Source organism: Solea senegalensis, linkage group LG5 (genome assembly GCF_019176455.1).
Source record: "Solea senegalensis isolate Sse05_10M linkage group LG5, IFAPA_SoseM_1, whole genome shotgun sequence".
NCBI lineage: Eukaryota > Metazoa > Chordata > Actinopteri > Pleuronectiformes > Soleidae > Solea > Solea senegalensis.
In genome coordinates, this window is record NC_058025.1 from 8,686,626 (window position 1) to 8,700,161 (window position 13,536).

The 13,536-nt window shown below is 42.6% G+C and overlaps 1 protein-coding gene across 1 annotated transcript in view; it reads right to left on the reverse strand.

The window, feature by feature from the left end:
• LOC122769842 (ankyrin-1-like) overlaps positions 1-13,536 on the reverse strand; it is a 90,657-nt gene that overhangs the window by 20,618 nt on the left and 56,503 nt on the right. Inside the window, exons 4-30 of the mRNA XM_044026715.1 lie at positions 13,383-13,481; positions 11,885-11,983; positions 11,490-11,588; positions 11,115-11,300; positions 10,927-11,025; positions 10,754-10,852; positions 10,563-10,661; positions 9,653-9,850; positions 9,443-9,541; positions 9,252-9,350; positions 9,059-9,157; positions 8,673-8,870; positions 8,051-8,149; positions 7,856-7,954; positions 7,561-7,758; positions 7,347-7,445; positions 6,942-7,040; positions 6,475-6,573; positions 6,292-6,384; positions 6,103-6,175; positions 5,915-5,935; positions 2,872-2,992; positions 2,617-2,695; positions 1,669-1,784; positions 1,354-1,578; positions 781-935; positions 494-705 (exon numbers count right to left, since the gene is read on the reverse strand). Of these exons, the coding sequence (XP_043882650.1) occupies positions 494-705; positions 781-935; positions 1,354-1,578; positions 1,669-1,784; positions 2,617-2,695; positions 2,872-2,992; positions 5,915-5,935; positions 6,103-6,175; positions 6,292-6,384; positions 6,475-6,573; positions 6,942-7,040; positions 7,347-7,445; positions 7,561-7,758; positions 7,856-7,954; positions 8,051-8,149; positions 8,673-8,870; positions 9,059-9,157; positions 9,252-9,350; positions 9,443-9,541; positions 9,653-9,850; positions 10,563-10,661; positions 10,754-10,852; positions 10,927-11,025; positions 11,115-11,300; positions 11,490-11,588; positions 11,885-11,983; positions 13,383-13,481 (3,261 nt within the window). The remainder of the gene's footprint in view (positions 1-493; positions 706-780; positions 936-1,353; positions 1,579-1,668; positions 1,785-2,616; positions 2,696-2,871; positions 2,993-5,914; positions 5,936-6,102; positions 6,176-6,291; positions 6,385-6,474; positions 6,574-6,941; positions 7,041-7,346; positions 7,446-7,560; positions 7,759-7,855; positions 7,955-8,050; positions 8,150-8,672; positions 8,871-9,058; positions 9,158-9,251; positions 9,351-9,442; positions 9,542-9,652; positions 9,851-10,562; positions 10,662-10,753; positions 10,853-10,926; positions 11,026-11,114; positions 11,301-11,489; positions 11,589-11,884; positions 11,984-13,382; positions 13,482-13,536) is intronic.

Sequence of the window (13,536 nt, forward strand, 5' to 3'; positions counted from 1 at the left end):
TTTTAAGTGAAGAAGGCCTCTTAGTATTTTTTTTATACATTCATGATACCAAAAACTACTGCACAGCAAGTAAAAACAAAAACACAGTATTTCCTGGCCACAGCATGCAAAAGAATTCCCACCAAGTGATGTTTAACTTGCGTATCTCAAATTAATTTGTTGAATATACTACATACATTTTACAGGTGACATAAATACACAAGTAAGACAGACATAATTGGAAATAAACAATAACATCTGCACTAAATAAGCAGTCCATTTTTATATAAAGGTGCCAAGTGCATGCACTGTGGGAAATATGAAAAGCAAAATAAGCAAACGGAAAGAGAACACCATGAGAGGAAAACTTGGCACACATGCTTATATGATCGTATCATTCCAGGATCAATTAATATACATCCAACATGCTTTTTTTTTTCTCTTTTCAGGCAACACAGGCATTAACGATTCTGTCTTCTCCTTCACCCTCCTCATCCTCATCGTCCCATCTCACCTGCAGCCCCAGACGGACTCGTTTGGTGACTGCCGTCTCTGGAAACGAAGCCTGGACCAATGGCACCAGTTTACTCGTCAGCGAACCTCCCTCCGGACCAATCAGATCGCTCTCCTGCTGGACGCGCGACACAACAGCAAAGTAAAGGGGGAAGTCGGTAGAGATGATGCGGCGAATTCTCTTCTTCACAAGCTCCTCTTGACTTTCTAATTCTGTGGAGAGGCAGGGTAGTTCAGTTTCTTTGTCTGAATTAAAAAAAAAGATATGCCACACTGTGGTTACCTTACCTTCATCCATTCCATTGAGAATAGTTTCTAGCACCTCATCACCATAGCGATTCCGATGCTCTTTCCAGACAGAGCCATTCTCACTCCTCAGCACCACAAGCTCCCGGTCGCCTCGACCCAGAGCAGCAAAGTGGGGGATTTCCACTATCACTGGTCTGAACAACGACAACATGAATGGGATTATCGTAGTGCATTAGCATTTATAAGCAGTCTATCAATACTGAATAAAGGTTTATAACACAGGATGATGCAGTTAAGTGTAAAAATATATGCATATATGCATATATTCGTTAAGAATACAACACATCCTGTGGAACTACATATGCTTCTTCTGTATGAAAAGTTAAAGCTCCAGTGTTGTTTGCACTGAAACATTCTGCTTCACAAACAGCACACACACTCTGATACACTGCCACACACAATACAAACAAACTTACAAGTAATATATTCAATTTCTCTCCGTAAACCTGACTAAATGTCACACACTGGACCTTTATTAACAATATGGCAAGTGTGTTACAGGCCAGTTTTTAAAATGAATACATCACAATGCGCAGAGGTTTCCTTCCTCACCCCAGGAACTGCATCCCAGCTGGACCCAGGGAGATGATCCTGCTGGCCAGCCCCTCTCCCTCCACCAGAGGAGGGGGGCTGGTCAGCTTCTGCGGCTTCACAAGGCGGCAGGTGATGCGGGTGGGGGCCGCACAGGTCCGCGGTGGTATGATGACGCGCAGACCATTATGCCTGCTGCCTCGCATAGAGCCGCCTCGAGCATCCACCATAAAACTGACCAGGAACCTGCCGTCAGACAGATATGGCGTAAATCAGCTGCTTTATCCGACAGGTAAATGAAGATTAAGAGAAGTTAAGTGTTTGTGTTAAGCTGACCCTGTGTGTATGGGACTGGCGACAGGGCTGACATTGTCTGATGTCTCAGTCGCTGGGCTGCTGGGAATCAGTGAGTCATCGTCGTATTCTTTGGGCAGTGGAAGAGGAGTGTGTTGCTACAGCAGAGAAGAAATGGTTTATTCTCAAAAGAACGCAGCTTAGCATGATGTTATTTTATCAATGTATAGCATAAATAACTCACACTACAAACTATTTCATAGAAAGGGTTATGACAAAAAATTAAAACACCATCCGGCCACAAGACATTGAACATGGCATGGTTGCTTTGAGTATTTGAGAAACTGGTACTTTACTGGGATTTCAACACACAACCATCTCTAAGGAAGTGTCCATAAAAAGAGAATCACCTTGTTGAAGGCAGACTTCAGAGGAAACTGCTGAACTAGCTTTAACTGACATAAAGGAAACAACAGTAGCTTGCAGCAGTAGCTACTCATTACAACCATGATTTGAAGAACACACAACGCATTTGACATTAAAACAGACGGGCTACAGCAGAATAAGGGCGCAGTGCGTGATCTGTACATAATAAAGTGGACGTTGAGTGAATATGTTCTACTTTTTCCAGTGCATGATGCTCAGTTGTCATGGAGACTGACACCAAGCTAACTTTATTTCACTGAGGAAAAAGTATGTATAAGGGCCACTTTTCCTTGGAAAATTCATATTTATAACTGAAATTCTGATAAACTGGGGCTGACAAATCAAACAGAAAAAATGTTGGCATATAAATGTTGAGGAAGGTCTAATGAAAGACACTTTAATTGGTTTGTGGCAAATGAAGGAACCAGTGTGCACGGGACTGATCAGCATTTATTCTTCTCTTGCTAGTCCCCCAGTATTATGAAAGAGCACAATCTAAATCGGTGCCTCTATAATAATGGATGGTGTTTTCTTGTGCGTGAGCCACGCTGCTCTGTACATTACCTGTTCTATTTCATGTTCTTTGAGGATGACGGTCTCTGGAGAGACACGGGGGATCCTGGGAATCGCTGGCGAGTAATTTCTAATGTTTGAAAAGAAAAACAACACAAATCAGACTAACATTCTCCACTTCTCACCTCCTCCCCAGTGCTCATCCCTGGTGCTCAGTGATTGTCTATGGTGCACCCCCCTCTATTCATCCAGCTTGTGGCTACCAGGTTGGCTCTCTCCACTACTTCCCCACCCTGCCCCCCTTACGCTGTGCCCAGCCCTCTCTCGTACTCCAGTGATTTCTTGGGGGAGAGGAAATCGTCATCATGGTCTTTCATGTCATCCATCTTCATATACCTGGCCCCTTCGGTCCCCAAGAGCTCCTCTCCTTCAGAGAACAACATGCCAAAGAGAGCGAACAGACGGTGGTCAGGTGGGGGTGAAACAGCACAGAGAGAAAGAGAGAAAGAAAAGAACAAGACTGTTAAGCTGCGTTTACGTGACATGATAACCCAGGATTCAGGTCACAGCTCAGTGATTTAGGTGTTAGACCGGTGAAATGAAACATTAGTGAGTAAAATGCAGCCACTTTATACACCTGAAACACATATAATGTAAAGGGACGGGAACATTAATGCGTAAACTGACCAGGGCCGGCCCAAGCTGCCCAATGTGATTCTGGGGCCCAGAATAGTCTTGTGTTGATTTCCACTTAGTTTTAAAAAAGACACAATACTAAGAGGTGAATATGGTGTCCGCCTACTAAAATGTAACAAAATAAAACAATAAACACAGCCTTTATTGTAACCATGACGATGACTTAACAAACTGCAATGTGCAACAACAATTGAAGAAAATAAGTATAAGTAAAAAATAAACCACAATTAATAATTATGTTGTCTTATCATTAAATATTAGTTTAGTAAAACTAATCACTTAAATCAGTATTAATTAATACAAACAAACACAAGATGAAACTGTAACAAGATAACAAAAATGATTTAAGAACAGAATTTGTTAAAAATATGCAAAAGACTCACTGTTATCAAACAATAAAATACAAATAAGATAATGAAATGCTCTAAGTAGGCGCTTACAGTAGTTTGCTTATATCCTTGGGCCGGCTCTGAAAATGACCATGATATTAGAGATTAAGGGAAAATGGCTTCACTGATAATAATGGTGCAGCCAGTTTATTATTCACAAAATACATTTACATTTGTGGGCCACAAACTCTTTACAGTTTATGTTTGTGTGCTGCTCTGTTGCGCTTCCCACTATAGTTCACCCAATAACACAGCTCAGAGTGCTTCAACACATGGGACGCCGTGAGAGTGAGCAAGTGTCAGAACCAAACCCAACCTAAAAGACCTCAATACCACTCTCAATAAGGTCTCAAACAGAGGAGGTCTGCAGTGAAGATGCACAGAGACACAGACGGCTGAGGAAACCGATGACGGACAATGACAGACATGCTCTCGCACACTTTGTCTGTGTATATTTGACATTTCTAAGTGTTTTACAGTATGTTATTCTTGCCTTGTCATCTCCTCTCCTCACTGAGACTGAATGTGTATATACTTCAACACAATGTGACACTGGGTAAAAGAACATCTCTGTGTGTTTCGGAGAATCTGACAACTACACTCTGTCATTGTTTTCTACTGGGATAACAGAACCCATTTATTGTGCACATTTTGATTATATCCCCTTATACGAGGTGAACTCTCGGGCCGCTGATTCCTGTACATTTGATTCAGCACATCTAAAACATTACTCTGCTCAAACGAGACAGGACTCCAGATAAATGTCAACTAGAGTTTTTTAAAAGGACCATTAAAAGCTTGGGTTTGCTGCAGCACCACAACATCATCGCTGTGCGCGGAGCGCTATCTCTGGAGAGACCCATGCATCAGCGTAATCTCATTCCAGAGATGTGTTGTCAAGTGAATAAACCGATTCTGAACTCTGAGGCTTGAGAGGTCTCGTCTGGTTCGGAGAGCGATGCACACGGACACAAACACAGACAACAACACACACAGCACAAGTACGAGCTCTCCCTAACGGTGCATCCTAATGTGAGCAGAGGCAGGTTTGGGTTACTTACCCTCAAAAACTCGCTGAAAAATAACCAGCAACAAAAGTGTGTCTCCCCCCCTCAATTGTGAGTGTTTGAGGACAACATAATGTGAGAGTAGGTGTCTGAATGTGCTGCAGAGCCACAGTGATATGAGTAGGTGCCATTACACTTGACTCTAACAGCACCTCCACAGCTTTATATGAGTCAGCTCATGTTGTGGACGCTGTCTTTTGTGTTACCATAATGTTTTCATGTTTTCAACACATGCCGGTGACATTTTAATATTCCAGATCTGACGTGTGTCAAACCAGCTACTCTGTCTGTATTTCGATTTGTCAGTTAAATCTTCCTGAAGACATTAAGACACACTCACTGTATGTGGTGAAAACAAGCACTAAACAGTTAAAACTGCAGCAATTGATATTTGGCCACTTGGGGGCAGCAGAAACAGGCTGGTTACTGTGAACTTATCAAACACTTGCTCCTCCTGTAGTTCAAGCACACACACAGAGCAACATAAGCATCTCTGTGGTGTCATATTTCTGTCAGTTTATCTGGATGTTCAGACGCTCAATCCTGGTACCAGTGTCTGACTGACGTAAAATGCTGGAAAAGTTGAATACACTTAGTTATTTAAGGGCTGCTCATGAATACAACACCTGTTTTCACTGAAATATTTTGAGAATAATTAGTTAAAAGTCACTAAAGAGTACCTGAATGCAATCAAAAGTCATTGCTCATAGAGAAATGTAAATTACAGATATGACTAAAATCACGGTTTTTCTGATGCGTGACGCCACAAAGCCATGGCAAACAAACTGACGTCACGCAGCAAGAACACAAGATGCACAGGGAAGACGGATTCAAATGTGGACACAACGTTGGACAAACATCAAAACAATGACGTCAGAGACATTAAAGCAACTCAATTTCGTGAGCAGTTTTCTTTGAAACAAAAAAAAATCCAATAATTTTGATTTGATCTTAATGATGTCTGACTAAAAGGATAAATATAACTGCGGGAACATGAGAGGATGAGGGTGTTATTAAAGGTGCTATGGGCGCATGCCAATGAAAGAACCAGAGCCACCATCACAGTGAGTACCACTACGAAGAGTGAGAGAGGCAGCAAGATAAGGATGGAGAGAATGGGTGAGCTTGAAATGGAGCCATATACTTTATTACAACAACCTATGAATGCCACACAAAGACAGAAAGAGACATTCATACCTAATGTTAGCTGTGCAATTCCTAAAAAAAGGGGGGCAAAATGCAAAAAAATATTTATCGGACCAGTTCAAACATCATAAAATCAGCCTAGTAAACATATGTAATTATATTTTGGTGACGCTGACTGTCCATTTCACGTGGTCTCTAACTGTTTTGTGCGATTAAACAAACAAATGTCATTGGTCTACCTTCGTCTTCGGACACGTCAAGAATCTCGTCCACCGTTTCAGGGAAACTCATGCGATGTTTCTCTGTGCTCGTCTGCAGGACACAGACAGAGGAGAAAGAATGAATCGTTGTGGATACAATGTCAAAAGAAAAGGGCTTTGAACTTAACTTTTAAAACAGTATTTTGATGACATCTGTAAACTTCTCACCATGGAAACCGTCTCCTCAGTGACGAGCTTCAGGACGTCGATCACAGAGATGTAGCCCAACCTCTTAGCAATGGCTAAGGCTGACGTACCATTCTGACAAAAAACAGAGGAGGGGATTGATCAGGTCACTGAAAACCAAACAATTGAATGAAAAGGAAGAGACTGTGGTGTTTTCAGGCTCACTGTGGTGGTCTCGTTGGGCTGAGCTCCATGCTTCAGCAACAGAGTCACAATGTCTGTGTGTCCCTGCTGGGCCGCCTGGTGCAGAGGAGTGTATCCAAGCTGGAAGAGTCACCACAGACAAAGCAAAACATGCATTATGTATGTGAGTCAACGTAGAAGATGGAAGCTTTAACAATGTTCTGACATCAGTAGAAATTTGTCTTTATGATACATCTGGGAGTGCTGTGTAGTTTAATCAAGTATAAATTAAAATAGGAGGAATTCTCCTGGAATAAACACCAAATCATGTTTTTTATGAGTTATTCTGACTCTGCTTTACATGCAAGAAATTCACAAGAATTATTGTATCTAAGATGCATACAAAAGGTAGATTAATAGCAGAGAACTGCTACAGTATTGACCTGTACCTTTAACTGTAATAAGCACTGTTTGTTGTAGTTCTATCCTACACCAGAGGGGGCACTCACCCTTGTTTTGCTGTTGACATTGGCTTGTTGCTGCAGGAGGAACTTCACCATTTTGATGTTGCCATAGTGACAGGCTACATGGAGAGGGGTGTAACCCATCTGATAGGAAAGAGAAAGATTGTCAAAAGTTATGTATCGCACTGTTTTTTGGTTGCAATTATTTTATTAAATGTCTCATATTGTATTCGGTTCACATGCACATTCAGTAGATTTGATTTTGAAAAGACAGCAACGGTTAAAAAGCATTTACAGTATTATAATAATATCATCTTGACATTATAATAAATTCCAGCACATAATTACTACTAGTTCCTGCCATATAAATCTTTCTATGATACAAAGCTTTACAACTGCTTTGTCTTTTTCTCTATTTATTTTTGGACCATTAGGCTGAGGAGACTTTACCCGTGTGGCAGCATAGACTGATGCTCCCTGTTTCACCAAGATGTCAGCGATGCCAACGTGTCCTTCCTGGGCCACCAGGTGGAGTGGAGTTAATCCACTCTGTAGGAAACACAGGACACGGGACAAAATGTCACAGCAAATATCACAGAACTATTCACACGGACGTGTAGGCACACGTGTGCATATGAGCACTTGAGTTTTATGCGGTTCTCGCCTTGTTGCCGAGGTTGACATTGGCCTGTTTGGAGATGAGCAGTGACACCATGTCTGGCCTTCCTTCCTGCGAGGCCAGGTGGAGAGGTGTGACTCCCTGCAGTGACTCAGCGTTGGCCGAAGCTCCGTACTGCAGCAGGCTGTTAGCCACCTCCACCTGGTTCTGCTTAGATGCTATGTGCAGGGCAGTGTAGCCGTTCTGAAGCACAGATATAAGTAATGTTCAGAGAAATAAACACAAACGTTCACTCGAACATGGCGTGTGCATTTGTGGGTTCGTTTTTTTCCCCATTTACCCTGGCGGCACTGTGTGGTGATCCTCCTTTGCTGACGAGCAGGTTAACAACGTCAAGGTTGTTGTGATGTACAGCGACGTGCAGTGGTGTCAGACCATTCTGTAAAACCACAATTCAAATCACATTCAAAAGACTTCTTAAATCTTTGGATCTTTTCCACTATAACCCTGAGACTTCTTCTCTGTCTTTATTTACCTTGCCTGCAGCGTTAGGATTAGCTCCCCTCTCCAGCAGCAGCTCTGCTACATCCACCTTTCCGTATTTGGAAGCCACGTGCAGCGGAGTGAAGCCTTTCTGCAGAGACAGAATCAGCAGTGGGACACACGATTAGGTCGACTGAAGTCCAAATTAGGTAAATATGGATATGACAAGTTATTCCCAGAGACTCACTAGGGACAACAGATGGGATGCTAGAGATTTGTGTTGCCAATTAAATATGCTGGGTTTTTTTCAAGTCGTTGACTTAAATGCACAGCATGTCATTTCTACCACTAGAGGTCTCTGAATTAAAGCAATTAAAAAAAGACATAGTTTGGTGACAGTGAGAAGCAGGTGGGAGTTGTCTCGCTTGGTTCCCTGTGCGTTTGTGTGACAGACAACACACTGGCTTACAATAGTACCCACATTTTTCTTCCTCGCTCTTAAGTAATACCATGTATCTCTTGACAAATGGCTGGGTTACCTCTTCATAATAATATAAAACACAAATTTGCTCTCGATGATTTATGTGAAGTGGTTTGTCATCTTGAAAAAGCGAGTCCCCAGAGTTTGGGGACACACTAGTTTAGAATAACATTATGCAGAATAGATGCCTTACCTTTGTCATCTTGGCCTGCTGAGCCTGTGTGTCCAGGAGGATGCGGACAGTTTGTACATGACCTTCCCGGGCAGCGATGTGTAAGGGCGTGTGTCCGGCTGTGGTGGTGGAGTTGGGGTTGGCTTTGTGATCCAGCAGCAGCTTCACAAGATCCTTGTGGCCCATTCGAGCGGCACAATGCAAAGGGGTTTGGTCATCCTGGTCAGGAAAAGGAGACAGCACTTAAGAAATGTGTCTGTTGTGTGAAGGAAAGGAATCAGCATATAGAAACATATAGGTACATTTTTGATGAAGAATAACACATTCTTTTAATACGCAATCGTAGGAATTAGAGCGATCTTCTGCATGAGCACGAGTCAGCAGATTCTGCCGTGTGAAAACTCTACCTTGGCCTTGGCGTCGACCGGTGCCGCATTCTCCAGTAAAAATTCCGCCACCTCATAGTGTCCTGCGCGAGAAGCCATATGGAGAGGAGTCTCCACTTTCTGCTCACACACAGACGGACGCGCCGCGCAGTCAGAGCCGACACTTTAACAGAGCCACATTTATTTATTTATCTGTCTGCAGATGGGAACTCACCACATTAGACGCACTGGGGGAAGCTCCTTTCTGCAGGAGGATCTTCACGATGTTCAGATGACCCATAAATGACGCCACATGCAATGGGGTCAAGCCCGACTGTTCAAAGGGATGGCAGCGTCAGAGTAATTACAAACGGGCTTTCCGGTTTATCAAAACAGTGTAATGCATTTTTGGCGTCGCGCGCTCACCTCAGTTACAGCCTCTAACGATGCAGCGTGTTTGAGCAGGAGGTCCATCACACGCATGTGGTTCTTTTTACAGGCGATATGCAAAGGAGTGAAGCCGTTCTGTGAAAACAAAGGATCACATCTCATCAGCACAAAGCTCATGACAAACTGTGCGTCGCCTGCTTTGACACCGCGAGTTAATTTAGTGTTTTTTTTGTATTTCTCACTGACCAGAGCTCGAGAGTTGGGTTTGCCACCTTTGTCCAGAAGCACTTTGGCCATGCGGTGGTGTCCGCAGTGTGCCGCCACATGCAAAGGAGTGAGGTGGTCCAGCGTGATGTCATCAATCTCCGCGTTGTACTGCAGGAGCTGTTTGACGCAGTCCATGTGGTCGCCCTGAGCTGCCATGTGAATTGGAGATAAGCCATTCTGCAAAGAGAGATAACAAATACAGTAAACTCACTCTCGTCCTTTTCATCAAAACAGGAAATATTGAAAATAACTGCAATATATACATGGTTTTCGGGTGTTGTCACAAAACAGCCGCTGTGTGGCGTACGCAAATAAAAACTGAAATAGTATGTGGCTTTGGGAAAAAAACTGGGGATCAATCACTTGGTCAGGAAGTGAAATACATATATAGATGAAGCTGTTGAAAGACAGTGAGAAATAATTCTGCCTGTATCAAGTCAGAGCGTTTTCATATCTTTAAACTGCAGCCTGGCTCCTTCATCTGTCCAACACTTATGCAACAGAGAAGGCAACTAGAATGGAACTCCTGCAAAGTGCAAATACACTAGCATTGCATCAACAAAGTAGACTTTGTCAGGCTTATTGCACTTATTTTGAATTGAAATAATCAAATAAATCTAAAAGTAAAGCATTCATTACACTGGTAATAGCTGCTCTTCAGTATGGACCTAAAAACAGTTGTGAATTGCAAAAGAATAGATTTTCAAACATGTGCTAAAAATATGAAAAAATAATCGTTTGACAGCCATCGTAAAAATGTGGCAGGTTTCAATAGAGGACTCTGATCTTGCCAAAGGAAGTTCCAGAGGGATGTTATTCCACAGAGTGAGTGCCCCAACTGTTCAACCTTGGACCTCAGCCGAGTTTGCGGAACAACAAGATATTTTACCTTGGTCTTTGCCTGGATTGGGGCCCCGTGGTCCAACAGGATCTCTATTATCCTGACATGACCATTTCTGGCTGCACAGTGCAGAGGAGTCAGCTCGTCCTGGGGATAGACGATTGTCGATAATTAAGTTACTGCTGCATCAAATTCACTTCAATTCTTTTAGGAAACACAAAGACCGATGTTCACCGCACCTTGGTCTTGGCATCGATCTGTGCCCCTCTGTCCAGCAGCAGTCGCACCATGATCACGTTCCCCCGTCTGGATGCGATGTGCAGAGGAGTGATACCGTTCTGCGGAGCGACACAGGTGCACTTCACACACGTGTGACGATAACAGAAATGAGATTTAAACGGTTTCCCCCTACCTTTGGGGTGAAGTTGACATTGGCTCCTCTGTTGAGCAGCAGCTGAGCAACGTTAAGATTTTCATAGTGTGCAGCAATGTGGAGTGGTGTGAATCCAGTCTGCAAGGACACGTGAGTGTGAGTGCATGGAACTTTCATTACACTAGCACTTTAGAAGCATAAAGACAATTCCCCTCACACCCACACACCTTGCTGAGTACATCAGGATTGGGGTCGTTCTGCAGGAGCACTGCGGCCGTGCGTGTATCGTCGTTGCGCGCTGCAATGTGTAGCGCGGGGAGCCGGACTTTTCCCTTGGTACCATAGTTAATGAGCAGGGCTACGACATTTTCATGTCCCTGCTGAAGGGCCACGGCGAGAGGAGTAAATCCATCCTGAAGCAAACATGAGTGAGTTAGAAGACAGGTTTACTCAGAGAGAGCAAACTGCAGAGATGTCAGGAGAAGAGGCTCATGAGAACAAAACAGAATGGGAACACAGCGAGTCTGGATCAGCGAGGATGGGATTGAGGGATTTTTAAAAGTTTAAGTTTAAAGATTAAACTTCTCTCAGTTCTTTGATACCTCGGTTGGAATGCTCTGATTGGCTCCATTCTCCAGAAGAAACTTCACAACCTCTAGATGGTTTTCTTGCGCAGCCATGTAGAGTGGAGTGAAACCCTTCTGTCTCAGGAAGACGCAAACACGTACACAAGCACACGGCGGCGGCAGCAGGAGCAGCGGAGACACAAGCAACAGAAAAAGGTAGGAAGACGGTCACAGATACACACACACACACACACCACAATGTACAAAAGGAGGAAACACCAACACACAGAGATATAGGTACAAAGACCAATGTTAACAGACGGAACTGCAATAGTCACTACAATGGTTTCACAGTAAAAGTTCACATAGTGCTGACAAGTGGCCACACACTGTCCTGTGATTGCTGCTGTGAGAGCAGCGCTCGCTCTCACCTGGGACTGAGCGTTGACGTTGGCCCCGTAGTTAACCAGCTCTGTGACCACTTGCTCCTGCCCCGCCAGGGCTGCAATATGCAGGGCCGTGTTCCCTTTCTGTTTCAACACAGGCGACAACAATGAGTAATCATCACAATAAAATGAAATAGTATTTATAAGGCAGTACGCATCGCAAAATGATCTCAAAGTGCACAATAACAATAAAAACCAGCAGTAAACAGGTTAAAATCTTAAAACAAACATCTTTCTTAAAAAGAAAGGTTTTTAGGTTTTAGAAACAATGCTTGATATTTGGACCATGATTTCCAGTTTAAAGCTACACAATTGTACACTTGAATCACAATACAATCCAACTGATTTAGTGTAATAAAAAAGGTCAAACTACCCAAAAGTAAATAGAACTGTAAAACATTTTTATGTAATTTTTTTAAAATGATAATACATGTACAATCCTACATATACATTCAAAGTTCAGGTGTTTTTTTGTGACAGTTCACACTTTACAGTAACAACAGTAAGAACATTGTAATAGTGTGATTTTTTGTGATACCATCTTATAGCTAATGTGATTTCCAAAACTTCCAGTAAAACAGATACTATATTACAGTGATACCATAGTAGTATTCATGTCATAACTAGATTTACAAAAGATATACACTTTTACCTTGTGAATGAACATTGCTGATTACCATATTCTAAAGGTGATAAGCATCCTCTCATATGTCCCACACACATCTTTCCATTCCATTGTTATTACCAAGCTATTCCCAGCCAGCAGGTCCATGTGGGCTCCATACAGCTTATATTTGGGCTGACAATAGGGTTCTGTGGTTTCCATGGTTCCCCCACCAGTGCCCCATTTTACTGAAACTATATGGAACGTGCATGATTTGCCTACTTTAAGCCCATTCCCATGTAGTACCCACTTAGCCGGGAAAAGTACTTAGTGGGCATGGGTAAACACGGGTTGACAACCACGCCTGGGAACCATGTTTGCAGCCCAAATATAACCATTATGGGGCCCACGTGACATGGACATGATAAAATACAAATCCTAAAAGAAAAAGAAAAATTATGACTGTACTATAACCATATTCATATATGAAAAGTGCCTTTTAAACAGCTATATATATATATATATAGATATATATATGTATCATCATAGAGACTCAAACACACACAAAATAAAATACGTTGGTAGTAGGAAAAGCTCCATACCACTTTTTCCATGTCTGATGCCAATAACAATACCACATCCTTTAGTGAGCAACAATATCAGTCTAAAATGGTTTTGTAAAATGACATTATCTGTTTTAGTTCTTTTCTTGTTTTATCCTACACTGAGTCACGGTGGCTCACTGCAGCACGGCAGTTCATATGATGTTGAGTGAAGCATTGATGCAATATAAGGGGTTTTGAATCATATTTCATTTTCTTTCTTTACCATATTGGCTCATCCCTTGTATTCAGTAGTAGTTTTGCTGTTTGTTGTTACCTTCGTAGTGGTCTCCAGCACAATCCCATTGTGGAGTAGCTCCAGCACCATTTTAACGTGGCCTTCTTTAGAGGCCAGATGCAGCCCGTTGAGCCCATTCTGAGTGAGAGAGCAAAGCAGACCTCATACTGACGGGTCATAAACCCCATATTCC